Below are 27,356 nucleotides of genomic sequence, written 5' to 3'. Positions count from 1 at the left end.
CTCTCTCCCTTAGGACAAGGAACAGATGTCTACAGGGATTTATACAACGAAGTGGTTCCTTCAGTGCTTCATTGACCGGGTATGGGTCTTGAGGAACGAGGTGTTCAACGTGCTTATGACTTCAGTGTCCTTTTTCCTTGCACCATATAATTTGTGTCTGATCAAAATTAATATTGTATTCTGCTTGTATTTTCATTAATTAGGATAGTGTCTGATCAAAATTAATATTGTATTCTGCTTGTATTTTCATTAATTAGGATAGTGATCTAAATTAAGATGGGACTGGTACGCAAAAAGTCCTGTTATACATAGGATTGTCAGTTGGACTAATTTGCTCTTTAGCGTTAAAGTGCCCAAATGGGAATCAAATCTGTCTGAATTTACTTGCTGGAAAGATAATTAATACCAAAGCACAAATAGACTTGACTCTGGCTTGAAGATATGTATTGATTTGATAAAGGACATTTTGCTACTGTGGCTGTGCATTGTGGTTTATGTACAAATGTATAACATCTAAATTTTCTAATATTATAAACAGACCCCATTTACTTTAACTCTGCGGCTATGGGATATCTACATTCTAGAAGGAGAGAGGGTTCTGACAGCCATGGCCTACACTATCCTCAAGTTGCATAAAAGTAAGTTGTTTCTCTTGACTGTTCAGTCTGAATGGTGCTAAGAACATGGGAATGTAACTTTATAAAAAGAGAGCCAATTTTTATGGGCAAGAATCATGCAGTTTCCCAAAATATTTTGTTCTCCTTTCATTGGCTCAAATATAAAAATGGCAATTCTTGGACTTCATATTGCATTTGTTCGTGTTTAAATGGTTAGCCTCTTTACTAAATGGGTATCGTGATAAGTTGCTCATCTGCATCACAGGCTCTGTTAGCGTGCACTTCCACACCAACTCTTGCAAGTGGCATTTTGTGATGCATCTTCCAGGCCTTCCTTGAAGCCACAGTGAAAGCAAGCAGGAAAACTAATGACCTAATTCAACTCTTTCTGAGCCTGCAGAAAAGCTCTTCATTTCACCATCCAGTGACTCAAGCTGGATCTGTTAACCAAATATTTACCAACACGGAGCTGAATGCATTGTAGGTCAGATGAACTCAAAACAAGCCGAAACCACAGTTCTTTTCTTACATATGTTCCGGAAAATCTTATATACTGTTACAGAACTTACTTTATAAGGGGTAGTACTGGCTTGTTTGGCTGCTATGCTGCATATTAACCCAACTATTAGGGCATTGACCGAGTGCCAAGTGTACCTGGAAGTCACTTATATTACTCCCATGTAGTGACGTTCTCTGTAAGCCACCAAATGGAGATATATAAACTATACAGCTAGCTAGATGTGCAGCAGTCCAATGTGCAGTCTTAGTGTTCTCTTCTTCCATCCGTTCCTATGCCACTGTGGATATTTAATCATTTGTTGTTTTGGGGAGGAACTCATCTGATTGATGCAGTGAGCCATTGAAAACAAGTGGGTGATCACAGAGGCATGTATATGTGGACCCACAGCCTGCTGAGCCCCACCATTGCACTGCTGTGAACAGAGAGGTTTCAGATTACTTAACCATTTTTATTTTTATTTTATTTTTTAAAAATTTGTCTATCTGATTTGTTCAACAAAACTTTGCTTTTGCATGTAGGTTGTCTTGTGTATAACAGACGAGAACTGCCAACCCTATGAGGAGTCCTCATAGTATGCCTTGCAAATGCATTCTGTGTCTGCTGCACTAAGGAATAAGCTGGAATATCCATATATCTGTGTGAAAACTGTCTGAGTGAACCACAGTTTGGGTGGAGCTCACTTGTGTCTAGACAGTCAATAAAGGTTACCAGATGGCTTTAGCTAGCTGCTACTTTGTGCAAGGGGAAAAAACTGCCTTAAGTCTAGCATCTTGAACATGTTCAAGGGTTAAAAGGAAATTGTGTGCAGAAAACTAAATGTCTGTTCTGAATTTGGTTTTAAGTGGTTTCTTTTCTTCTAGGACATATTTTTCTTTTCTTTGTTAGAGCATGTGCATGTGGAAGAAAAAAAGGGAAGGGCAATATTGAAATGCTTTTCTGACAAATTCCAGAGGAGGTAGTCGTTTTAGTCTGTTATAAAACACACACACACAAAGAAGAGTCTGATGGCACTCTAAAGACCATTGCACTTACTGTAATGCATTGTTAGAAGTTTTTGTAAGTGGCATTCACTTGGTAGGCCATAACCCAGCCTGTTGGTCATGCAAAGAAAGCTATTTGTTCATGCACAATCCTCAGGACAAGAATATGTGGGCAGTGTGAGCAAGATGGACAGAATAAATGCATTGCACTGTTATAATGTAGTGTTTATATGTAGTATTTCTGTGTATGTATTATAGCAATGTATATGCCAAAAATTCATTTACATTGGCCTCAAAGGCGGAATGAAAAGGAACAGATTTCTGCACGCAAATTATGACTGACATTAGATATGTAAATACAGATGCTTTTCTGTGAAGTTATTCTGAACACATAGAATTTAATTCCTGAGGATTGAGCATTTTCATGACCAAACAACATTGTCAGAAGCTGATCTGATGCAAACAGTACCAGGTAATAGAGTGCAGCTTTACTCCCCCTAGAGGTGTTATGCTGAGTCTGAGTCTGAACCGTTCTGCATATGGCTGCAGACAGCAGTGTGCCAGACATTGCTTTATTCAGGCAAGAGGTTCTGATTAATCTAAATGCCACAATGATGAAGTTATGCAACACTATAAATTTTTGCCAGGCTAGATCTAAGGGTATTAATTAGAGACAGAGTAAGCTGTAAGTATAGAAGGCATGTAAAGGCATACAAAGAGTAAAGTATCAATGAATCACACATGGCAATTTTTACCTTTTTATTGTCTGCATTGATAGTTGTTATTTTATTGAGATCAGCACTATTCAGTGGAAACTATATGTCTGAACTCTCATGGTATCTTTATTGTGCTGCATTTTCTGCTGCCTGCCAGAACGCTTGTTGAAAATGACCCTAGAGGATCTAAGGGAATTCCTGCAAGAAAAAATTGCTGGCTCCTTGCATTTTGAAGATGATATTGTAATTGAGCAATTGCAAGCGTCCATGGCTGAACTGCGCAAAATGAAATTTGACCTGCCACCCCCGGGTAAGCAGAATATGTGTAATATTTTTATCATCTGCTATGAACCCAAGCACACTCCCTTCACCTCCCCATCTCTCTGTCTGAGCAGAATTCAATTGGACTAGCCTCCAATTCCAGTTAGAAGCTAGATGAGGAACGATTAGCACAAACACAAAGCCCTTTCAAAATCCAAGACTTGAGAGGCAGGGTCTGGGGAAGTGTTGCTGTACTCCATTAGAGTTCACTTGCCACCATTGGGAAGCCCCTCTCCTCTCTTGAAGTGGGACTGGGGGGCCTGCATCTGATCTTGGGGCAAAGAGACACGACTAGGGATTCTGTTGGTGTACTGCCCACCCTGACCAAGCCAGCCGAGTTTGTCTTGGGTGTGATGTTGGAGGAACCCAGAAATGTGGTTTTGTGTGACTTCAACATCCAAGATGATGTTGCTTCAGGTCTGGCTCAGGAGTTCATGGGCCTGTCTCAAATGGTTATGGTCATTGGTCCAACACACCCATGATTCAGTGTATTTGCTCCGTGTGGGGAAGGGGTGGTATTTGACCTTATCTGTTGATAGTGGGACACTACAAACCATGCACTACATCAAAATGGTGTGGTGCTGTGGTGGCATGCAATTAGGGGAGTATATATGAGTTCTCATTAAACACACTAGGAACTGTGGTTCTAGAAGAAGCCCAGGAGTTCTAAATAGAGTGCTTGGTGTCAGCAATTCCTAGCCTTTGGGGGAAAGCTCTGTCAGGTTATATGTACAGTATGAACATGAGCATGATCCAGCAGGGCTCTTCCTAAGGTCCATCTAATAGCCCAGTAGCCAGCAGCCAACTAGCTGCCTCTAGGAAGCTCTGAAGCAGAGCATGGAGGCAATGGCCCTCACCTGCAACTGAGTCTACTGATTGGATGACCCTTAGCTCTAGTATTATGAGAGGGAGAGAATTTTATCTCTCCATTTCCTCCACCTCATGCATCATGCATCATTTTATAAACTTCAATCATGTCCCTCCCTTTAGTCATATTTCCCCCCCTAAACTAAATATCTCCAGAGCTCTTGAGTTGTTCCTCACAGGGAACGTTCTACAAAATATGGCATTGTGTGTGTATAAGGCATTCTCACGTATGTCACTGAAAATATATTCTGAGCCCTACTTGAGCTGTTTGCATATGTGCATGAATGTTAATGCAGGATTAAAAAAAGAAAGAACTCCATTTAAATCAGATAAGGTGAGAGCTGCAAATATCACCATGAATTTGGTGTGTGTGGGGGGGAGAATATATATGAATTAGATGCACTAGACTGACAGGCTGTTGTTCCTTTCCTGACCACTCGTTAAATTGGGCTACAGAAAGTTTGGGTTTCTTTCAGCTGCCCTTCATTGTTGCACTTGGATTCAAAATAAGAAACTAATGTGTGGCTTTTCTTTACAGCAAAATCTGAAGAATTCCCCAAGAAACCTCTGGGGCTGGAGCTCTCTCTCAATCCGGTGTCAGTGAAGCCTAATGTTGCAGCTAACGGCCAGAAAAAGGCGGCCGGGGACCTCAACCATGACAAAGATGTTGTAATGCAACCTTCTCCAGATAAAAGTCCGACTTACTTGAACGAAACAATAGTTAATTCAAATAAGGCAATGCATGAGATAGTCTCTGTTCCACAACCCAATGGACCACCCATCCAAGCTGAACCAGCTGATGTGCACCAAAATCCATTCCAGAATCATCATCAGCCAAGCCAAAAGTTTGAAATGGAAGAGAAACAAGTAGAAGAAAATGCCAATGAAATCCCATTGGAGGATGGTCCTATAATGCTGGATGATATTGAGGTTATTGGAGAAAGTCAGGATGTTGTGATGGTCTGTAAGGTGGCTGAATCATTGGAGAGTAGTGGTGTAGAGAGGTATAGTTTACAGGAAAATAACCCCTGTCTTTTTATAGATGATATAGACCATGCTGCTCCCCAGCGGCTTCAAGTTGAGACAGATGGATTGCCAATGGACAACTCTCTCTGGGAGGAGTCTCACTTGCAGAGCCAGACCTTAGAAGCAGACCTGTCTATCACCCTCAATAGTACAGAGACAGTATCAGAGTCGGAGATATTCTGCCAAGTGCCATTGCTTCCATCTCTTGAAGAGAAAAGAACCTCAGAGTTGGCATCATCTGTGTGCAGTGATGCAGCTCTTCAAGATGGGAGCATCACCTGCTCCTCTGAGGATTTATTATCTGAAGATGTTGTGCTGCTTCCAGATCACCTGTATCAGCCTCCAAGTCCAGACTTGTCTTCTATGGCAGAACATAACCAGTCCACAACATGTGACTTGTCAGAAAGCACAGCTGCTCCATGTCCGACCAAAGCACTTGCTGCTCTTCTTCTCCCATTTCAGGATGGACAACGGCGACCTTCTAATGCATCTCAGTATGATAACCTGTCTGAAGGTGACAATGGAGAAGAGAAATCTCCTGTACAGGTGCCCGGTTCTAAGAAACTGGCAGTTTTAATACCACAGACTGAGCTCTGTGCTCCTGTGTTAAAGTGTACAGTGCCCAAGTCTGCATCAGTTGGGGAGCTAGAAAATCTGCAGAGGCAAAATTGGGAAACGGTAGATTTGATGCAACAGCCCAACGAATACAGCCAGCCCATTTCATTTGCGGTGCTGTATCCTCACAAGAACCACCCTGGTGGGGGCAGTGTGCCAATCTTATCTGAGCTGGACTCCGAGATGCCGTTGCTGTCAGAAGGCTTCCAAGCCCGGCCCACTTCATCCCCGGTGCTGCAGGAGCAGCACAGCCCCTTCAGAATAGTAAAGACTACCACCCCGCTTCACTTGGCTCATGCTACTGAGCAAGACTTCTCAAGCAAAAAGCAAGTGGCTCTGCCCTTGCCAGAAGCCAGCTGCCATGATGCAGGTGATGCTGACACACTTCCTCCTGTAGCTATGGAAACTCTGGGTGGGGATGCCAGGGACTGTGACCAGAAGTCTCGGAACACTTTGAGTGGTTCACCTGCCCTTCAAAGGCCAAAGCCAAAAATCCCAACCAAGGTTTTCAAAACTCATTCAGATAACAATTTCTACCCTGGCTGCCCTCCAATGGTGCAAATGTCTAAGTCAGTCACATTCTAGTAGAGCTGAGAATGAGGAGATTAAGGTTTCACAGCGCTTATTCATGAGAGGTTTGGAATGAGAAAGCACAGCCTAAGGAGGCAACTGCATTGCGAGTCATACTGTATGCCAATAATTCAGGATGGAGCTTAGAATACAGGCCAGTAGACAATGCCTGTAGATGGATTCTTTACAAATTTGGGTTCTCCTCTTCAGACAGCTCCCAATGTGCTTTTGAACCCGGCTTTTCATCTCCTCTTTCACACCCGAGTAGATGTCTAACAGATTTAACCTGACAAAACCATTTGAACTATTTCTTTCCAAACCCTTACAGCTGAAAATTTAAGGTGAGCATTAGAACACCAGGGAGGTGGAAGGAGTCATTTAAGGAAGCAGACGGACCACTCAGCTGTAGGTTTGGGCCTATAGCACATCTTTTCAGTAGCAATAGTGGTGTGGCTCTTCTGTTTCAGTCTAGCAGCCAGTGTAGTCCTGTAAATTAAGCAGTGGATGATTCATGTTAGGAAAGTTAGCTTTTACAGCATCTATGCAATATCCAGCACACATTGTTCATGTGTGTGTTCTCTTGCAGTGAAACCAGGCGACTCAGCATGCCTGTTCTTTAGCTCCCTCACTTGTTTGCACTGATGAGGATTCTCAAAGATTAGTAAAATATTTCATGCGGAGGAATGCTTTTCTGTTCAGTTGACCTGTGTGATGTGCTGCACATAGAGAGCAAGAGTAGTTTCTGAAAGAAGCCAAGGTGGTGGGCTGGATTCCATGCCCACCAGGGATGGGTTCATGTCCTTGGACCACTTGCATCACCAGGAGGGGTGATTGTGGCAGACAGAAGAACTGTAGGAGGGTCTGTCTACCCATCTCTCCCTCTGTATTTTTCCTGTGCAGATTCTGGAAGTGAGCTGGCTCACAACCATGCAAGTGACTCAAAAAAGCTTCTGTAAAGAGGAGCTGTGCACTTGTGCAAAAACTAGAACTGCTCTGTTATTCTTAGGCTGTTGGCAAACCACAAGAGTCCCGTGGAATTGACACTAACGATACCATTTCCAGCCTAGCCCTCTGGAAAGCATGTTGGAGATGATAGGAAAGTCATCACAATTCTTGTGAATGTTTACACAGACATAAGCCCACTGAGTTCATTGGAGCTGACTGCTAAGTAAGTGTGCATAGGACTGCAGCCTTTACTTTCCTAGATCCTTGATGCCATTCTTTGCCCATTTGTCTGTCAACAAAATGCAAAGTGGCCAAGACAGAAAACATAGCTTTAGAAGATAGCCTTTTCTAGGAACGTAAGGTGTGCTTTAAGAACGTGTATAGTCCTAAAAACTATAGCTTTAGAAGGGAGCTTTCCTAAGGCCTGCTTCTTCAAATACAAGCTTTTACTTCATGCCCGACCTCCTTTCCAGAGCTGTTGTCCATCAGTATTTGCCCCCAGCCTTTCCAATGGATTATCCAAGAAATGCCTCCTTAAACAGATGTCTGGTTTGAAGTGAAGGACTGGATAGTGCACAGTTGCTTGTTTGAATGGTCTATTGCTTTTTAATATTTTTATCTAGAAGTGAGGGAGCAAAGCAAGCAGTCTGCAGCTGGCAATCCTAACGTCCCTTTGCTAACCACAAGAAGAGGTTACTTGTTTAGCCTTGGGAGCCAGGAATTCTTCTAATGTCACAGTAGCTTTGTTTATGATTTTAGGGGCTTGTATAACTTCTTGTCTGCCTCTTCCTTTGGTGAGATGGGGAAGAGGGAATAATAATCCTTAATTCTTACCTCATGGGGTGATGTGAGGCCTAATGATTAGTTAGTTCTTGCAGTGTTCTTGAAGAAAAAGAAGAATGGCGATGGGGGAAGACAAAGATTGTGCTTGTGTGGAATTTTACATTTTACTTCCCTAACTGCTGCACAGTTGTTGAAAAATGTTTGTGTATATCAATCGTTCCAGTGTAGTATTTCAAGGGTAATGACTGATAAGTCTTCATTTTGCTCATTGGCTTCTAGAACAGAAAGAAAAGTGTTGAAAAACAGTTGATATCTAGGTTAGATTTCCCTCAATGCGCACAAGACTCCTGTTTGCTGTAGTTGGAGCAAAGATTAATAGGAAAAAGATGGGATCCTGTTTAGTCAAATATGTATTCATTCTACCAGCCTGATCTTCCAATTTCTGTATCTTTTTTTATTTTCAGTCTAACAAGGTACGATCAGAATTAAGGTCATCATGCAATACATTCGTTTTAAAGGTGCTTATCCAGAAATATTTCACAGCTGTCAAATGCACATCCCAGTTAGCACCTACATGCCTTGAACTTGTGACGCACATTTTCCACAAAAAGAATTGCTAATGGACAATATATGCTCTAGCTAATTGCAGTAGGACAGCCAATAGTTACCTTAAGGAAAGGTGACATTCCAGGCCCCTGCTGAGCTTTAGAGCACTGTGCCCTAGTGGAAACAGCAGATGTTGCCTCAATTAGATCTTTGGCTACCAGACAGCCAGAGAGCAGGACTGTGGCCCAATTAAAGTTTAAGATTATTTTTCAAAAATTATTAGGAATGCATGCCACACTCTTCATTGTACAACTCCTGGCTTCAAAATGTTCATCTGTTTCCTGGGCTGCAGGTGTGCTATACGTGTGGTCTCAAAATCAGCTGTTTAATTTCTGGAGCACTGTATGGTTCAGTAATAGACTGGTACGATGACGAGCCACGGTGCCTATCTGTGTGCATGTCCTTTTTCAAGCAGCAGAACCAAGCTGGCTGTTGTTGTTTCGTTGTCCTAGCTTTTTTTGTGCCCCTGTCTACTGCAAACTCCCAAAGAACTGCACAGGAACCAAGGGACACTTGAAACAAAATGAACTGTAGCAGAGCAGGCTCTGGACCAAATATACTCTACAAACTAATCGCTTTCCTCCAGCCCATTGGCTTTCCAGCTCTTTCTTTTGGAGCCTTTCCTTTTCTCTTCATTCATACTGGGGCATTCATGGTCCCTCTGCCCCCCCCCCCATCATAAGCCCGTGGCAATGAGCTGCTTCTCTTAAGGGCTTCCTTAAGAATCTTGGGTTACTTTTTGCCTTTATATTGATTGCATATGCTGATCAGATTGTTTGCATTCTTCAATTGCAATGCATGTATGACTCACTAAACTGACCTTGCAGGAAAGCTCTGACACTTTCAACTTTTCCTTACAATGGGAGGGAGTACAAATGTGAGTTAAGGGTAAAGGAGTTCTAAAAATGACAGTATCATGGCCTGATTTGCTGCGAACCAAGGAGGACAAGTCATTTTTCTCCATGCAATTGACCAAAAGATGCAGGATTCTTTGCTGGGCTAGTCTCCTTGAAACACAGCAAAATCCAAAAAAAGTCTAGAGTTTTATTTAACCAGCGTGCTTCTTAAAAAGGGGCAAATCCCCAAAGAGGAGCAGACTTTGTATCACCTTCTCAAGGTATGACACTTCTCAAGCCAATAATTTGAGCAACCCACAGATCACTGCAAGGGGGGGACCTCTGTGAGGAGTTGCAGCAGACATTAACCATGTGTAAGGTTACTAGGAAAATGTATAAATCAACTCTCTGGTCCTACCCAAAGTTAGGTAGATACCTAGAGCAGTGTTTCCCAACCTTGGGCCTCCAGCTGTTTTTGGACTACAACTCCCATCATCCCTAGCTAGCAAGACCAGTGGTCAGGGATGATGGGAATTGTAGTTCAAAAACAGCTGGAGGCCCAAGGTTGGGGAACACTGACCTAGAGGATAAGGCAGGCTATCCACCCATCTTTCTAATGCTTTAGAGGTGTAACTGTCTTATTTACATTAGAAATGTAAAATGTAACTTTACATATAGAAGTTGGTCACAGTGCATATTGTGCTTTGAAAAGGCATTCAGATAATAACAGTTGTGCAGGTATTAGTAAAACCTGGATGAAATAGTAATTAATGTTAGATGTATTTAAAATGTACGATTTCCCTAGGCAGTACAGCCACCCAGGTAAAAACTGATAAACATTGCCTACCCAGTAGGATCTCTGATGTTCATATGTGCAACATTCCCTGTGTGCAGCATTCTCATGTTAAAACCCAGGTGGAAGCATTCTCTATCTGCAGTTATTGTCTAAATCTCTTTGTTGAGGGACTTTGTTGTCAAGCTCATGCAAACATTCTTCTCTGCCAGTGGCCTGTTCCAATTCTAGTTTGGAAGCTGATGTTTCAAACTGGAACAGTAGAAAGGAGGGCATGGTACTTGGTTTCCCTTGCTTATTTATCCCCCCCCCCCCGAAATTCCCTCAAATCCGACCAACCTCTCTCTTGGAAATGGCACTGGGACCAAAGCAAATGTGAGAGTGACAAGGGGCATAAGAGAGCTTACCTTGGTGCGCATGCCTGAAATTATCCACCCTAAATTTTAATTCAGTGTCACGTGCAGATAGGAAACCAATTTGATTCTGCTCTAACAGCACAATTAAATTTCCTGATGAAAGACCTTTGAGACATTATGGAAGTGGACCAGAATGCTAAAGAATTCAGCTGGGGTGCCTGCAGCAAAAAGAGAGGATTAGGTAATGCAAGAGTGTAAAACAGACTCCAAATAGGATGCAAGAGGGACTAGTACAGTGCATCTTATGTGGAAAGGTAAGAGAGGGTATTTAACTGGAGAGGACTAGTGAGGAGTTAGAAAAGGAGCAACTTTTTGTCCAGTATTCTAGCAATATTAGGGATGCCCTTGTACAAACTAGGCTGCCATATGCAGAAAGCTAATTGGATTTCAACGGTATCTAGTTTAGGCACTATTTTACATGATGTTTTGTACGCTTAATGCTTCCTACTTTTGGACAACAATGCATTTACCACGTCTAGTTGCAAAGAGCTCTAGAGAGGTTTGCTAGTGGTATTTTTCTTTTGGCGCCATTATTTCCTATTCAGGTTTGCCACCTTTTGCTATAGGAGCATGCCCACTGTAAGTCAAGACAGGACAAGTACAATATCTCCCTTGAAAATAATGTGTGTGCTTGGTGGGGGCTGTGGAATATTCAGTGCAAAGACGCTTACTTGTGCAAGTAGGCAAACAGCAACTTCACCTGCTCTATAGCAAACAATGAATGGCTCCTACAGCCTTCCTAAGTAAGGGGAATGGAGCCGGTATTTCTTTAGGAACTCAGGAAAATACTCCCTCCCCCCCACCCCAATCCCCAAATGGTGTGCATGTAGCCAAGATGTATTGTTTTAATGTTCAGCTAGGGGTTGGATCAGATCCAACACTTGAGCAGAAACAGTACAGCCATGTGGCAGAAATTCAGCATGGAGGTTCTGGAAACTCTTCCATTGTTGAAACTTGTAACCTCTGCAGTTCAGTAGATTGGTCCTTTGGTGCACTTTGATCGCTCTGCTGCCATTGTCTTTTTTATTATTACATTTTAATTGCTATTCTTGTTTACACTTCTTGAGAGCTTCCTCTGTAACTCCGTGTATTGTATTATTGCTTTCATGCCTTTTTATGTATATGCTTGGGCTGGGCGGGTGGGAGGGCAAAACAAAAACCATTCACTTTTTTTATTCTGATCCAGAAGGACTGTACAGTGTTCAAATGCTGTGTTTTACATGGTTGTAATAACAGTTAAATTTTAGCACAAACGGCTGCAAATTGATTCTGTAATTTGACACGTGTGGATTTATTTCTCACATCCCTTCTTGTGCTGAGCTCTTGGGCTGGGCTGGGCTGGGCTAAGCCACTCAGCTAGAGAGCACCAAGAGTTCCCATGGGCACTGGGCCTCTTCCTATGGCTGCTGGAAGAAGTTAGATGTGGAGAGGAGGGGAACTAGAAGTTATTCACCATTGTTCATCCTATGAATCTTACTTAGAATAAATTTGGCCTAACTATTGCAGCACCAGGTATGCCAAGCCTGAAAGGTAATATTTGTATCCAACATGGAACACTGCTAGATCACTGCTTGTCAGCACTATTCCCTTGGCTAAGGATGTATTTTGCTTGGAGACACTCTGTAGTAGCTGGGGAGCAATGATTTCAGGTAATCTTTTGCTGGGATGGCGCCAAAACTTTGGAGTTGCCTTCATGTGGACAGTAGTGTGTGTGTGTGTGTGTGTGTGTGTGTGTGTGTGTGTGTGTGTGTGTCCTGGGATGGTTAATATCCTTTCTGGGCTAATGGCAGGCAAATTCTAGTTTTCTGCTTCTATAGTACTTCACGCTAGGAATATGCAATAGTTGTAGGCTGTGGCCTGTGACCTGATAAACTAAAACTTGTCTGCAAGTCGTGGGTCATGACTCACTGCTGCATAACAGCCTGACTGAACTTGGGTCACAACAGAACCACATATATATAGCCTTTAAAAAGACAAAGGAATGGGCCCCTAAATGCACAATTGAGCTTCTGGTTCTGAAAAGGTAGAACACTACTTAAAGTACAGCAATAATTTACAAGGATGGCAATAATTTGCAAATTCTTCAGTTTTACAGATTATTCCCCTCTACAGTGCAGATCAGATGTCAATCACATGCATCTCAGATGGATTGTGTTTTCTTCCATAAGCAGCTAATTCCAGCTTTGCTCTTTGTTGCTGATACGTAAAGGTCTATAAAATTATTCATGGCAGGGAGAAAGTGAGTAAGTTTTTTCTCCCTTGTTAATACTAGAACATGAGATCATCCAATGAAACGGAATATGGGAAGGTTCAAGACAAAAGGACATAAACGGAATCCACTACCACAAGGTATTGTTAGCAATGGTCAGCAAGACTGATGGCTTTAAAAGGGAGCTGGGTAATTTCATCAAGGATAAAGCTATTAATGCCATGGTAGCTGTGTACTATCACCCGTATTGGTGACGTTATGCCTCTGCATACTACTTAATGGGGAGCAGCAGTGTGGAGAGTGCTGCTGGGTTCCCGTGCTGCTTCTAGGTCTCTTGTAGGCATCTACAAGAGAGCCAGTGTGGTGTAGTGGTTAAGAGCGGTAGACTCGTAATCTGGTGAACCGGGTTCGCGTCTCCGCTCCTCCACATGCAGCTGCTGGGTGACCTTGGGCCAGTCACACTTCTCTAAAGTCTCTCAGCCCCACTCACCTCACAGAGTGTTTGTTGTGGGGGAGGGAGGGAAAGGAGATTGTTAGCCGCTTTGAGACTCCTTGGGGCAGTGATAAAGAGGGATATCAAATCCAAACTCTTATCTTCTTCATCATATTCATCTGATTGACCATTGTGAGAAGAGGATGCTGGACTTGATAGTCCTCATGTCTGATACATGTCTGCTCTAATGTTCTTAGGCAATAGTAGCCGATGCAAAAGATGTGTACAACATGCGGGTACTCGAAGATGCCTATGGTGTTATTGGTTGCTATGTTGGTCTCAAGCGAGGAAAATCAAAATCAGTTAAATAATGCATATCTTTTCCCCTCAGTTTTAAGTTACTGGAACTGTATGCAAGTGCAGTGGGGAAACAGCAACTGCAATGTTTACGGTATATTACTGAATGGGCTGTGAAAATCACTGCCATTGCTGCTCTTTTTCTGCAGCCTGATGCAGCACCTTGTGAACCTTGGAAGTTTGCATATTTCAAGTGCCATCGATGAAGGCTGCTTTTGAAATGCTTTGAGACATTTCTGTGCTCACAGTGTGGGTGTCTTCACACTGTCGCCACTTGTGCTGACAGCTTTTTAAAGTGTGGGTGTGAACCACAGAGGAGGCTCCACAAGCAGGTATTCGCCTCTGAATTGCTTGCTATGTGAGAGAGGAACCACGTGGAAGCAATCTGAGAGGAAGGGCACAGGTGTTTGAAACACACTAAGCTGCTTGGGGAGACTGAAATCTTTATTGATTCTCAGAACAGCAATCATCAGATACTTGTGTTGAATGGACTATTTGGTTCTAAGGATAGGGTAATTTAAAAAAAAAACTTTGAGTTTAATGTAGGCCTAGTTGCCACAACCAACCACTGCTGTGTCTGCAGTTCAGACATAGCCAGTGGTTTAATTCACTGCACAGAAACTAGGGAGTTGGGAAGAAGGCTAGGTTACAATCTTTCCCTCCATCTGTGCAACTTTTTCCTATGGAGGAGTTCCAGCATGTAAGTCTGTCTTTGTGGCTGAAGTGGGATATTCCAGGTGCAGGTTTACTGTCTTAGTTGGCTGAAAAAGGGGGGGGGGACTTCGCAACTAAACATCCAGAGAATGTGTTTAGGTTAACGGAAATATCCTGCTAGTTTAAATGAAAAGATATAACTTAAGAATTCTTGCTGTGCTCACTGATTTTATGTATCACAGGAGTGTTTTAGCTAGTACTTAATTAGCATTGCTTGCTTAATAAGCTAGCTTCTACTTTTGCAGAACCAGCTGGAAGTGTCGTTACATTCGCCTTCTCTTAATAAGCACACTGTGTGCCATGACGTTCTCCTACATATCAGCTCCCTTGAAAGCAAGAGGTGCTCCTTACAATTCATTCCTTTAAGCTTTGATCAAGAAATGCTCTCACTGGGCTAGGACCAAAGTGCAAATTTAACTTCTCTGTGCCCAGTCAGTCCTCCCTCCTCACAAATGTTTACATAGAAAGTGGAACAGGAGACAACTTGCAGAGAGACTTCCCTTACCAAAGGAAGATGAAGGCAGAGACTGCTGCAGCCACAAGAGGGCACTACCCCACCCTGCTTAGACATTTTGGATTTTTAAAATAGTTTTTCCATGTTATGACTTGTCTTCAAGTTCGCAATATATTGTTTTCAAGCAAACCAGAACATCTGGAATAAGCATGAGTACACACACCTCTTTTTTCGGCGGGGTAAGAGAAGTCCTCTCTTTTAGACTAAGCACTACTGAGTTTGAACAAGAGACTTTGGACAACAGCAGCAACATTCTGAACTGGTTCAGAGGGAAGGTGCTAACTGCACTGGAGGCCCTCAAGACTTGTACATCCGTTGTTCACATGAGTTTTGCAACCTGGTGCTCCAATTATTTTTTTTTAGTGGTAGCCAATGTTTCCCCCCGCCCTTTGTGAAGAGTTCCTGCCTGTGTTGCTAATCAGTCAATGAGTCAGTCCTGAATAATGGCTGCTAAGTAGGGCCTGGAGTGGACTTAGGCCCAAGCATGGCTCTTTGTCCTATTTTTAACTTAAACGCAACAGCAGGGAAAACAGAACAATAGTGAAGCCTGTTCATCAGCCCAGCTGTAGAACCTATGTTTTTCCTTTAGCTTGGACAATTTCAACCTATCATTAGTCTGTTCTGTTAGATACATTTCTATCATAACAGGCTAGAACTGCATATAGCAAGGAGGAAAAATTCACAGATGAAGGTTGCGGCTGTTCCAAGCCTGTGATTTAGATTTAAATGTGGGTTTTCTCACTCATCTTTTAGGGGGTTCTTTTGAAGCTTGGCAGTAACAAATGAGCCAGTTCCCTATGCCAGCTCTTAGGTGGATTTCTCCAGCTTGGTTGAATTCAGGAGCAAGGCAGGCTATCCTTGACAGAAAGGAATTTCTTCTGCTCTCTAAAGGGATCCAGCATCAGTTCCATAAAGAAAAAAAGTCACTCACTTGGATTCACATGCAGTAACCCCTCTTCCCTAAGTGCGGGGGACTCTTTCACCCTCAAACTTCAATTATGGGTTGGAATAGTACTGTACTAGCAGACCTTTAGAAAACAGGAAGGCATAAGGGCCGTGTCCCATTTGTTGTCTTCAGAATCCTGGTGCCAGCTGCCTGCATGAAAACCACCATCAGGGCAAAACTAACGTTCGCCTTGTCAGATTAGTCATGCCTCCTTCTGCACATCTGTTGTGGTGGGACTGTGGTGATATAGCAGTTTAGACAACCTCACATCATGCTTACCTCACTGTAAAAAAGGTATTCAAGGAACCAAAAAAAGTATTCAAGGAACAATAGCAGCTTTGTGCCATATTTATTTCTCCCATCATCATACCCCTGCTACAGGTGCTTGTTTAACAAATGGCAGAACTATAGAGGCTGCCTCTGTCCTCAGCTCTGAATCAGTAGTTGGATATCTAGCCACTATCTGCTGTCCAGGTATGTGTACACACCTATGTGCCCATGTATCTCAGTCTATAACAGCAGACCTATGTACAAAGATGCTTTCCCCACCAAATGCCATGCCAAACTGAGATAATGAGAAGTAATTGCAAAGAGCCCCATAGGAGATCCTGCTCACCATTTCTGCTTTTGTAGTAGCCTCAAGCAAGTGTTCATTTGTAGCCTTGTTAAGGTTGCATGATCCAACAAACCTGTAGCACGGGGTGAGGAAACTAGCTTTCTCCATGTTGCTGAACTATTTGCTACTGGCCATGCTGATGGGAACTGTAGATGGCCACAAGTTCTCTGCCCCTGCTGTAGAGAATAGAAGTTATCCACAAAGGTAGGAATAATAATAATTTGTCAAGAGAGTATGCAACTGTATTGAGTCATCTTTGTTACCAAGCAACAGCTATCCCTCTCCCAAAGACAGCCTCGGTTCAAGAAGATCAACCATGGAGGTGGGACTAAGATAGGACAGATTTCTGAGCATTTGTTTTCAAGAGTGAGAGCGTGTAGTCCTATCTTCAGATGCAGCACAAAAAGGTGACTTAATACTCTGCAAACTTTAGAAAAAAGGCATCAAACCAGCGAGATGCAACATGCAAATACTCAACTTCAAAAATAAACACACCTTTGAGAACAACACTTTTTAATAACATTTAAGGCTAGATTTGGGTTCTCGTTTACACCTCCAACATTGGATCGACCCCCCCCCCTTTAAAAATCCACACCAGTCACCTAATTATTGGAAGGAACTTGTTTCCCTTAGCTCAGCTAGGGCCGAGCACCTGGCTTGACTATCTTACTGGCAAAACCTTTAACAAAACAGCAAGTATAATTGGTACAGTCACATTAATACAGAGGAGCTGCTACCTGAAGAGCAGGAATTTGAGCTGTGCATGCAGCAGCATAGGCACAGCGGCTGCAAAGGAAAGAAGAGGTCAGAGCAGGAACAAGGAAACACACTCCTGTGCCTCCAGAGACCAGCTGCCCCTCCAGGAAGTTCACAAGATTTGCAACAAGCACATCAATGCAGTCAGCCCCAGCACAGGCAACAAGCATAAAAAACTGCTCAGGAAATGGCCAAACTTACAACAAAGAAGAAAGCCAACAAGTGACCATTTCTTGTCCATTAGGCACCCCTCCCCACCCCTTCATAAGACACAATGGTTCCAGGGGAAGAAAGACAACACAGCTCCCAATGCCCCCCCCCCCCCACAAAAGGGACAAGAAAGAGCTGTTCTCCTTCAAACTCCATCAGGTAAATTAATGGATGAAACAGAAGTTGGGCTCAGTGAAACACAGCGACTAAAACGGAGAATCAAACATCCTTCAGTTGCAATCAACAAGCTGCTGTATAGTCATTTATATATTTACACATACACACAAGTCCTCCCAACACCACAAAAGGGGGGGGGGGAGTGACATGCTGCAAAGGAACACCCCCTTCTTCCCCCACCCCCCACTCCAGGCCTGAAGGGAACTTTCACCAGGCAGTACTACTCTCCACAGAGAAAACTCACTGGGTTGTTTTAGGACAGGGGAGAATTAACAATTGCCAAGAACAACGAGTAGGAACCGTCTTCCATGTTTATGCCAATGTAAACCAACAGGAGCAAAGGTAAATGAAACCCAACTCTGGGAACAGCAGTTTGAGAATTGGCTTAGAATCCATTCATAAAGGAGGTATGTTTATATGTCTTCCCCCACCTCACCCCCAGAAATGGCTGAGACCCGTAGAGAGTTTCCCTACCACTATAGAATGGCAGAGTGTCAGTGGGTGGAATTTCTTGGCAATGCTTTCTGAAGAGGTATGATCTTCTGCAGGCCACAGCTAACTCTCTTTCTGACAGTGATGGAGCCATTCAACCCACATTTGCTCCCTTTCTGTAAAAGGCTTCTTGAAAGAAAAACAGGCCAGGGCACAGCCACAGCTCCAACTAGGCTTTGGCCCCAGCCAAGGAGGCGAGCTCAAAGAGGCTGAATCTGCATGGGCCTCCCCCTCCCCTCTGCCAGTGCCTGCTCCAGAAGAACAGGCAATGCCAGTCAATCCTCGGGAATAGGGACAGAGATGCAGAAACCAGTGTCAAGACCATCATACAATAATTTACTTCCATCTGTGGCTTTGTACAAGTTGCCAGGAGGGGGAGGGAGGCAAGGAGAGGAGAGGAGCGTTTCAAAAATAAAAATTAAAAATAGTTCATTGCAGGCCTTGGTGAAGTTTTGAGACAGTCTGTGCAGAGCTCTTGGGGCCTGCAGACACCATCTCATCTGTCCCCTTCCCTTGAATCCACTTGATTCTTCTTTCATGTCGCCTCTGTCTCTGCACTACACAGTGGAAATCCCTCCAAGTCACAGTCTGGTCAGCTGGTGAGCAGAGAAGACAGATATTAGAACAGCTCACCATTTCCTTAAGCACACATGGTTTCCCAATATATAACACACTTCAGGAACCTTTAAATGGACACTTTGCATTCTTCCTACCACACTGTTTTAAACAATGCCAAAAGACACAGAAAATAACTTTGCAGAATAAGAGAAATCCAAAGGGGGGACAGTTTGCTTTGGAGAAAGCAGCTCTATGACACGGTTTTCTCCAGTGTGCTCTTTTCTCGAGGTTTGATGGTGTGGACTCTGTGGGTGCAGCAACTCTGAGGCATGTTACCACTCATGGAGCGGCCTTTCTGCAGCAAACAGCTAATGCTTAGAATAAGAAGATGGTGCTCTGTTACAGCTGACTCTTGACAAGTAGAGCAGTAAGTTCATGCAGCTGCTAAAAAGCTACCTACTACACAACAGGGCAAATTGCTTAGTGCCAAGTGCATTTTGGGGTGTTGAACTTAATAGCTACAGAGAATTCTCTTCTCTCTCCCCCCCCCCCACTTTTACTGACTCTAGTTCCTTCCAACTTTTCATGGCATGGTTTGAAAGCACATGACACAGCAACCGCGAAGAAGCTAAGAAGGGTTGGGTCAGTGGGATGGGAGAGCAGCAGGGAATAATACGAACACAATCCGAAGTTCACTAAATTTTGCCAGCATTTTAATAGCAATGGCTCTCTTCTGGGAAGAGGTCTGAATTTAGTTTCTTCCTAAACCAGATTTAAATCCAGATTCCCATGTTCATGTATATAACACAGGGTGTCTTGCCCCTCAATGATTTACAGGCAGACTGTGTGAATGGTCTCCCTTGAAAAAGAATGGCATTGGCTGCAATGGCTTAAAAGCTTCCCATGTGTGACATTCAATACCTGCTGCTGGTGGTGACAGGTTGGCTTATATATGATGTCACAGTGGAGACTCTTTGTCAGTCAACTTACAACACCAGCTGGCCACAGAAAGCATCAAAACTGCTTTAATTTCCAGTCACTTGGCCATGCCTATCTCATCTTTCGCTACCATTGAGCTGTGCTGTTTTAAGAAGCATAGCAAATTTAAAAAACAGTATAAAAATAGTATCAATGTTTAACTAGGAATATGAAGGAAGAATGTTTGTGTCAGTAATTGTAGAATATTTGGTAATGCTGAACTTCTCATTGAGGTTCCATTTCTTGCAGGAAAAATGGGTGCAGTACTCTTTAGTATCCTCAGGATGATGCTGTGACTCTTAAAGTCCATTACCCAAGTTCTCTGATTTACCCATCCACTGAGCATACAGTGTTTGCTGCATGTGGATATTGGCCTAGCCATGGGATTCCAATATAGGCAAATCTGGAGAGAATGCATGGCCCAATCTGTGATGCCTTCGATCACGTGCTTTAGCAGTAACAGTACCATCACCTGTTTTTAGTGCATAACACCAGCCTTGTAAATAACTATCCAAAGGATGGACGGCTACTGTCTGCTGCTCCCTTCACAGTTACAGCACTGGGAATGGCTCTGCTGTCTCACAGCTACTACTACTTTGATACTAGAAGACAGAAGGAGGCTTTAAGTCCACTATGATCTCAGCTCTGCTTTGTGTTGGGCAATGAAGAGATGAATGCATGTGTGGCTGCCCTCTCATTTCCTTGAAGTACCTCCCTTCTGGAAACTCAGAAGGCAGACTTAAACTCTGCATACACGTGGGGCGGCTTAGAATCATAGAACTGCAGAATTGGAAGGGAAAATTACGATCATCTAGTCCAACCCCTGCAATGCAGGAAATCCTTTTGGCTTGAACCCACGACCCTGAGATTAAGAGTCTCATGCTCTACCAACTGAGCTATCTATGAAGAAGGCTAAGGCCTGGCTATCATAATATATATTCATCCTTCTGGGTCTAGCATTCAGTGTTAAGCTGCTTTTCTCAAAGCAGATATAAGATGAGGCTGGACACAGGTCATGTGGACAGAAATGGCTCAAACTCAAATTATTTTTTTTGGCCATCATTAGGACAAAGAGGAAGGAAATATAGCCACAGCGCCCAAACACTGTTCCCAGCATTAAACATAATAGGCAACGCTGGAAGATAGGGGATTACAAGAAACAAATGCTACATGAACATACAGCATGGCAACCCAAAAAAGGGAATTCGCCTTCTGTAAAGATAGGAGCTATGGTGGTGGGATAAAAACTTGCAAGAAGCTTTCTATAGCTGGAAAGCTATTCTTTTGCATGACCCTGTCACTCCACTGCTCCCCTTTTATGAATCCTAGACATCACACTTCCTGTAGCTTTACCCCTGCTTATGCAATTCTCCAAAGTCTTATGGGGACAGCTTGCTTTTTCAGAAAGATGCTGTCCAACATAAAGCTGGATCCCATTTGCACTGCAGATAATTACGGGAAAGCCAGCTCCCATTTCCTCCACAAAAGAGCTGGGACCACACCTATAAGCATATTGCCAAGTTATGCACTCCCCACTGGCGCAGCTTTCTAGTAAGAGAGAGAAAGAGAGGAGTTCAGGAAGGCCAGACCTTGACATTCCACAAACAACGAGGGTAGTGAATGGGGGTGTTGAAATGAACACACATTTGGCAAGAACAGGGCTTTCTCCTCCCCACAAGCTGTTGGCAGTAGCATCTCTCTCAGGGCAGGCAGTTTAAGGAGCGTTTGGGATTCATCTGTGCACTTTCAGCAGCAAAAGAACAGGAAATGGCCCCCCACCCAACCAAACTCACAACCCCGGCCAGAGGAAATGCTCTCAGACATCTGGATTATTTGCACATCTGGAAACCCCCTTTAAAACAACAATAGCTGCCCTAGGTACAGCTCAAGAATGGGGTCTGCTGGGAGATCCCAACTGACTTGACATCCATTCACTCTTCTTTTTCAGGCAGAGTAGAATTAAGTGTCGTTTTTTTATATATAAAGCAACACACAAGCTGCTGCTTCCATAGAGAAGGGAAAAGCTCTGCTTACTGCTCAGCTACACAGGAAGGGTAGATTATACATTCAGTTCCATAGAGTGAATGTAGATATTCATACTCATCTTTGACAGTAAGCCAGTCTAGTCTGAAGCATCTCCCCCAGTAACTGTGATCAAAACACACTTTTAGAACTGTAAAACACAGGCTGCAAACTGCACCAGCCACACCCTACCTTCCGAAATGCTTCAGGGACACCATCTAGTTCAGGCATTCCCAAACTCGGCCCTGCAGATGTTTTGGGACTACAACTCCCACCATCCCTAGCTAATAGAACCAATGGTCAGGGATGATGGGAACTGTAGTCCCAAAACATCTGGAGGGCCGAGTTTGGGGATGCCTGATCTAGTTCATAAATAAGAACAACTGCGAACAAGACTGAGGAACTCAGCACAGTGCCTTTAATGCTCATTGCTTCTGGTTTTGCCCCATTCAGGAGGTAAAAGGAACTCTTCAAGCACTTAAGTTGCAGCCGATGATTTGGGGAAGTGGGCATTTCCCCTACATGCTTTGTTCATTTCCCCACCATCTTACCTTAGTCATGATATCACACATTTACAATTCATGCAGCCTGGGCCACTTTCATCTGGGGGATTCAATTTGCGTAGTTTGTGCTGCCGGATCTCCCGCACTAAAGTATAGAAGGCATCTTCAACTCCCTGTGAGAGAGCAACAAAGTGTCTTGAGAACAAACCCTCTCTCTCACGCACATACATATTCACCAACACCAAATGTCCACCCAAAAGAGTTGCTGAGAATCCATTTTCTGCTGTCAATGGGGTTGGTTCTGAATGCATGGACACTAGTGAAGAAAAAAACACTACTTCTTTTATAGTATAGATGAGTACTTGGAAATATGGATGTTAGATTCCAGAAATCGAGGACACACACAATACCCTGTTGTTGTGAACTAGTAACACACCAGTTCAACCAGCGACTGGTTCACAGACTGACCTATGTCTTCACACAAACACCTGTACTGCCTGTGGGTCTGTAATCACATGGAGAGAGCCAGGTATAAACTACAGGCCATACAAGGATATGGCAAACTGCTATTTCCCTGTGCTTTTTGCCCCCAGCCAGAACGCACCTCTCAGGTGGGTGCCATTGCCATTGTAAGAGAACAAGAGGTGAGTTCTGTCACCTCTTTTTCTGGAAAAATAGCACTGGTTATTCCCATGAGCACAGCAGCACTTTCTGTGTATTCTTTATCTGACCTCATGCCTCCAATGCGAGACCATTAACTGAGCATAGGTGCCTAAACTTGGGCACAGGAAATGGCTTGTAGAGAACAGCAGAGTGAGAGTCCCTAGAGAACCACTGCCTCCGGCTGAATCCTTGTCTTCGCTGTCACTTAGAAGACTGCAGCCAGTAGCTGAACCAGGCTACTTGCCAGCTTTATCCAAGCATCGCCTTAATGGAAAAATCATTCTCAATCCCAGCCTCTGTAATTCACACTTATGTTCCCCAGCGCTCAGGGGCCATCAGCAGAGGCCACACAACCTGCTGCGTAATTAGCAGCTGGAGCACTGGGAGACCGACAGCACATGTGTGGCGTTTGCTCAGTGGGGCTACGTGCCAGCCTCACTGCTGTCAATCATGCAGCAGTCTTATACAAAGGAAAAGGAAAGCCCAACATCCATCCTTCTGTACAACACATGAAGGTAAGCAGGCTACCAGGAAGGGAGTGGAAGAGAAGGGTGGGGAGACAGGGCTTTCTGCCATTACCACAACAGCTGGACGGTTTCTCCGAGCCAGAGAAATGGCAGAAAAACATTCAAAGCAGGCTTCTAAACTTGGAAGGCCACACTATGAAAATTGTGCTCTTCCTGAAAATTGGGGCCAAACGCTCATTCAGTCTCAATAATTTGACACACCAAATCTGCAACTTGCTGAGATGTGATATCAGGATAGCAGAATCCCCATCTGGTTCACATGCCCAAAGCTTTAGAAATCCTCTACTGAAGGTATAGCTCAGTTTTCATAGGAGAGAGCTAGAAGAACACATTAAAAAACGATTTCTTGGGAGTACAGACTGGATTCTTCTCTTCGTTCCAAAGGTGGAAAGTAATTGCACACCTGCCCGCTACATACCTGTCTAGTCTTGGCCGATGTCTCTATGTAGGGAATCCCATAGCTCCGAGCCAGCTCCTGGGCTTGCCGGGTTTCCACAGTCCGGGCTGGAAGGTCACACTTATTTCCCACCAATACCATTGGGACATCATCAGAGTCCTTCACCCTCTTGATCTGCTCCCTGCAGAGGAGAAAGCAGAAGTTGAGCAAATGAAGGAAAAGCCACCATTTTCTGCATTTTTAAGATCCTGATCAGAGACGATGAAGCAAAGCAGAATGTTGCTATAGACACTCTCTGCCTCCCAATTTTGCAAGTAGGGTTACATACTGCGTTTATTTTATTTAACAAAATTTGTATACCACTTCATCATAAAAAATATCTAAGCGGTTTAAATAAAATATGCCTGAAAATTGTTGATTATAAAGGCAAAAGTTAAAAAAAAATGGATCAAAACATTTCAAAATGTAAATAAAACCAGGAATTTAAAGTATACTTTAAAAAGCCTCTTAAAACACACCTCAACTTTACATCTCTGGGTAAAAATGGTAAAGGTAAAGGTACCCCTGACCAGTCGCGGATGACTCTGGGGTTGCGCGCTCTAGCCTTGCCTAAATAAACAAGTTTTTAGCAAGCACCAAAAACAGTACAGTGAAGATATATAGGTTGCAATCTGTGTCCTGCCCCTTTTGAAAAGTTATAGGCTAAATAAACTCAAATTCTCTACACAGAAGGAAGTTTATCAAGGCCAAGGTTCACACTGGCCATTTACTACAACATCTCTTCCACAGTAGCGATGACACTTCAGCAGTGTTTGTTCAGCATTAAGGCATCTTGCTACTACTGGAAGAGCCTCGTGCCCCAAGAGAAATATGTCTTGCATAATTTAATTTAGCACAATATTTGTTTATGCAGAACTTGGTGGCGTTTGAGCAAACACTGAAGTGGTAGAAGGTGAGAACTCGCAGAACCGCAGATTTGAAAAACACCAGAAGGCAGCTCAAGTCTAATCCCTCCCCACCCCTCAAAGAATGCCAGGAACATTACCAATCCACACACATCTGCCAACAAATTAAAACCCATGGTCTTGATGCAAAAAAAAAGGAACAGGCCTATCACAGAAAGGTGTGGGGCTTCGGAACAAAATGGAGGGACAGGAGGCAAATGAAACAGGGGCCAGGACAGAACAGCAAGGGAGCTATACCAGAGGTCTCCTGGTATCAACCCAAGTGCAGAACCACTGCCAAACATGCTTGGGGTTCTGAGCTTTCAGCAGACACAAACAGCCAATAACAATAATGATAATAATTTACAAACAAAAGCGTAGCTTTGTTAACCTACAAGGGGAGTGGGGAATATGCAGGATGATGTGTATAAAATATTTGTGCAAATAGAAGTGAGTATTTCACTGTATTTTTCTTATGGTCAGAAATGACTCAAGGTATCCCTGTTTTTCTGATGTTCAGCACTGAGAATTGAGCAAGAGGTTAGTGCTTATGTGCGTGTGCACGAGGCATTTCTTGAAGGAATGCTTTGTAGCAAACTCATCAAGAATCTGAGGATAGAGTGATTTGGAAAAGCCGTCGTGCATCTCTTGAGTCAATGTCCCTCAGTGTTTACATCTTTTGAAGTAGGGAGTTGAGCAGTCATCTGTTTGAGTAACAGAGGCCTGGCTCTTTCCCTAGGGACACATGGAAACATCCTGCACCTGGACAGCAGCCCGGTGGCTTGGGGAGATGTATGGCCCTGAGCCTGGTTGTAGTCTGTTGTTGACAAAGGGTCTGTGCTCACACCCTGAGCGATGTTCTTCCTGCTCAGCACAGTGGGACCCTGTTTGCCACTCTACAGTCACAGCTCTCAAACATTGCCATAGCAGAGTCTTTCCAGATCGAGAAAAAGAGATCCTCTGAGCCGTTTCAAATACAAGGCAGAAGAGAAGCCATTATAGTTGCATAAATATGCTTAAATATATATAGGCAATGCCATCTGAAATCTTGAAACCTAGAGAAAGAGCAGGTTAACTTTTAAACAGAAGCTGGGAACAGAACTTCATTGCTCAGGAGTTCCTTGTCCTACCCCAAGTCTAGTAAGAAAGGGGGAAGCAGAATAAATTGTGCAAACTAATGTGCTTAATTTGCACAGTTCATGTGGGAACCAGGTTTTCTAGTGCAAAATCTGCATTGTCTGACCAATATATATATAGATGATAGATAGATAGATAGATAGATAGATAGATAGATAGATAGATAGCAGGCCAGAAAGAAAAAGCATGGATCTCAAGGCTAAGACACCACAAGATCCCTTTCACGAAAACTACTGCTCCATTAATTAGCAGAGAAGCTGCTTCTCCTTTTAACCCCCCAGAAACATTAAAATGCTACATTACTGAGCTCTCACCCTGCCCTATCAGCAGTCTCCTTGGGATAATAACAACTGCTATTAGCCAGCTGCTGAACTTGATCATCGGGTAAAAGCTCCATTTTTCGAGTGGTGAATTGTAGCACAGCACAATCTGAAAGTGGGGTCAGCGTGGTCCCTCCCCTCCAGGTCTTCCTTTTCAAAAGGAAGATGATACAATGCCCTCTGCTGCTCAGCTCACTTCTACTGACCTGTACTGATGAATGTCTTCAAAGGACTTGGTGTTGTTAATAGCAAAGACACAAAGGAAGCCTTCTCCTGTCCGCATGTACTGGTCTCGCATGGCACTGTACTCTTCTTGGCCTGCTGTGTCCAAGATGTCTAACAAACAGGTCTCTCCATCAATGACGACTTGCTTTCTGTAGGAATCCTGAGGGCATAGGAGAATTAAGAGGCATTAGAAGAGGAGCAATCAAGCAAGCACCAGCGTATCTCCTCTATCTGTGTTTCATTTACTTCGCCTATGGCAATCCTGAATCCTACCATTTGGTTTTTCTTCTGCTCCTCTCCTTAGTGACGGAACCAATGGAAGAGTAGCATGCCCTGGTCTCCTTGCTCTGCTGCCAACCCGACCCCCCACCCCAGCTGCTTAACTTGCTTGTTACCTTGACTTGATATTTTCATCACTGGGCTGAGACATCATCTCAGCTGGGGTCCTCCCTTGCTCTTGAATGTATAGTCCTAGCTTACTTTCCCTAGCTACTGATGCAGCCAATTAGATTAGAAGGCACTCATCTGAAAAACACAACTGAGATGTTGCTCAACTGCTGGACTCACCCAAATCTAGTGAACAGGAATTTTAAAGAGGGGTGAATTTAGGTCATTTTAGCTTTCTCTTTATCTTGCCACTGCCACCTCCTCCTCCAGGTTCCTACACAAGACTCATTTCTTATCAAAGTCTCTTTCTTCTTGAATCTGATCTCACTCCTGTGCCATCAAAATCTATCCATTGTTAAGTCCATGCTGAGTCTGCCTAATGACCACGTTAAGCCCTTCTGCATATGGACACTTCTGAGCAGCACTGGCCATCCTGTTTTGGGACAGGAGCTCTGTTTCCACTTAAAATTCAACTCATGAATTGCTGTGGAAGAGGATGCTCAAATGTCCCAGGGAATGCAGGACATATTCTGTTAGCCTGCCAGCATCAGTACCTTCAAAAATAAAGAGAATCACATAGTAATAAAGGGGAAATTAGCAGAAAGGGAGGACTTTATTGAACATAATACTATAGCCATTATGTTCTTTTCCTCCAGAGGA

General features: G+C 43.5%; 3 protein-coding genes across 6 annotated transcripts in view; 1 reads left to right on the top strand and 2 right to left on the bottom strand.

Moving 5' to 3' along the window:
• The window catches only part of LOC310852626 (uncharacterized protein), a 90,625-nt gene extending 78,761 nt beyond the window's left edge, over nucleotides 1–11,864 (top strand). For both annotated transcript variants that reach the window (XM_083756207.1, XM_083756206.1), the window contains exons 12-16: nucleotides 14–79; nucleotides 539–638; nucleotides 2,991–3,143; nucleotides 4,560–9,846; nucleotides 9,987–11,864. In XM_083756207.1, coding sequence (XP_083612333.1) covers nucleotides 14–79; nucleotides 539–638; nucleotides 2,991–3,143; nucleotides 4,560–6,247 — 2,007 coding nt within the window. In that variant the 3' untranslated portion in view covers nucleotides 6,248–9,846; nucleotides 9,987–11,864. The remainder of the gene's footprint in view (nucleotides 1–13; nucleotides 80–538; nucleotides 639–2,990; nucleotides 3,144–4,559; nucleotides 9,847–9,986) is intronic.
• The window catches only part of RNH1 (ribonuclease/angiogenin inhibitor 1), a 151,610-nt gene that overhangs the window by 105,057 nt on the left and 19,197 nt on the right, over nucleotides 1–27,356 (bottom strand). The window lies entirely within an intron of this gene.
• The window catches only part of HRAS (HRas proto-oncogene, GTPase), a 59,494-nt gene continuing 50,488 nt past the window's right edge, over nucleotides 18,351–27,356 (bottom strand). For all 3 annotated transcript variants that reach the window (XM_083698633.1, XM_083698631.1, XM_083698632.1), the window contains 4 exons: nucleotides 26,291–26,469; nucleotides 23,705–23,864; nucleotides 22,145–22,269; nucleotides 18,351–18,631 (listed from right to left, as the gene is read on the bottom strand). In XM_083698633.1, coding sequence (XP_083554759.1) covers nucleotides 22,150–22,269; nucleotides 23,705–23,864; nucleotides 26,291–26,469 — 459 coding nt within the window. In that variant the 3' untranslated portion in view covers nucleotides 18,351–18,631; nucleotides 22,145–22,149. The remainder of the gene's footprint in view (nucleotides 18,632–22,144; nucleotides 22,270–23,704; nucleotides 23,865–26,290; nucleotides 26,470–27,356) is intronic.

The sequence above is a fragment of the Podarcis gaigeae genome (assembly GCF_964106915.1).
Source record: "Podarcis gaigeae genome assembly, chromosome: 1".
NCBI lineage: Eukaryota > Metazoa > Chordata > Lepidosauria > Squamata > Lacertidae > Podarcis > Podarcis gaigeae.
The sequence above is the reverse complement of the archived record's forward strand: the minus strand, read 5'-3'. Positions and strand labels throughout refer to the sequence as shown.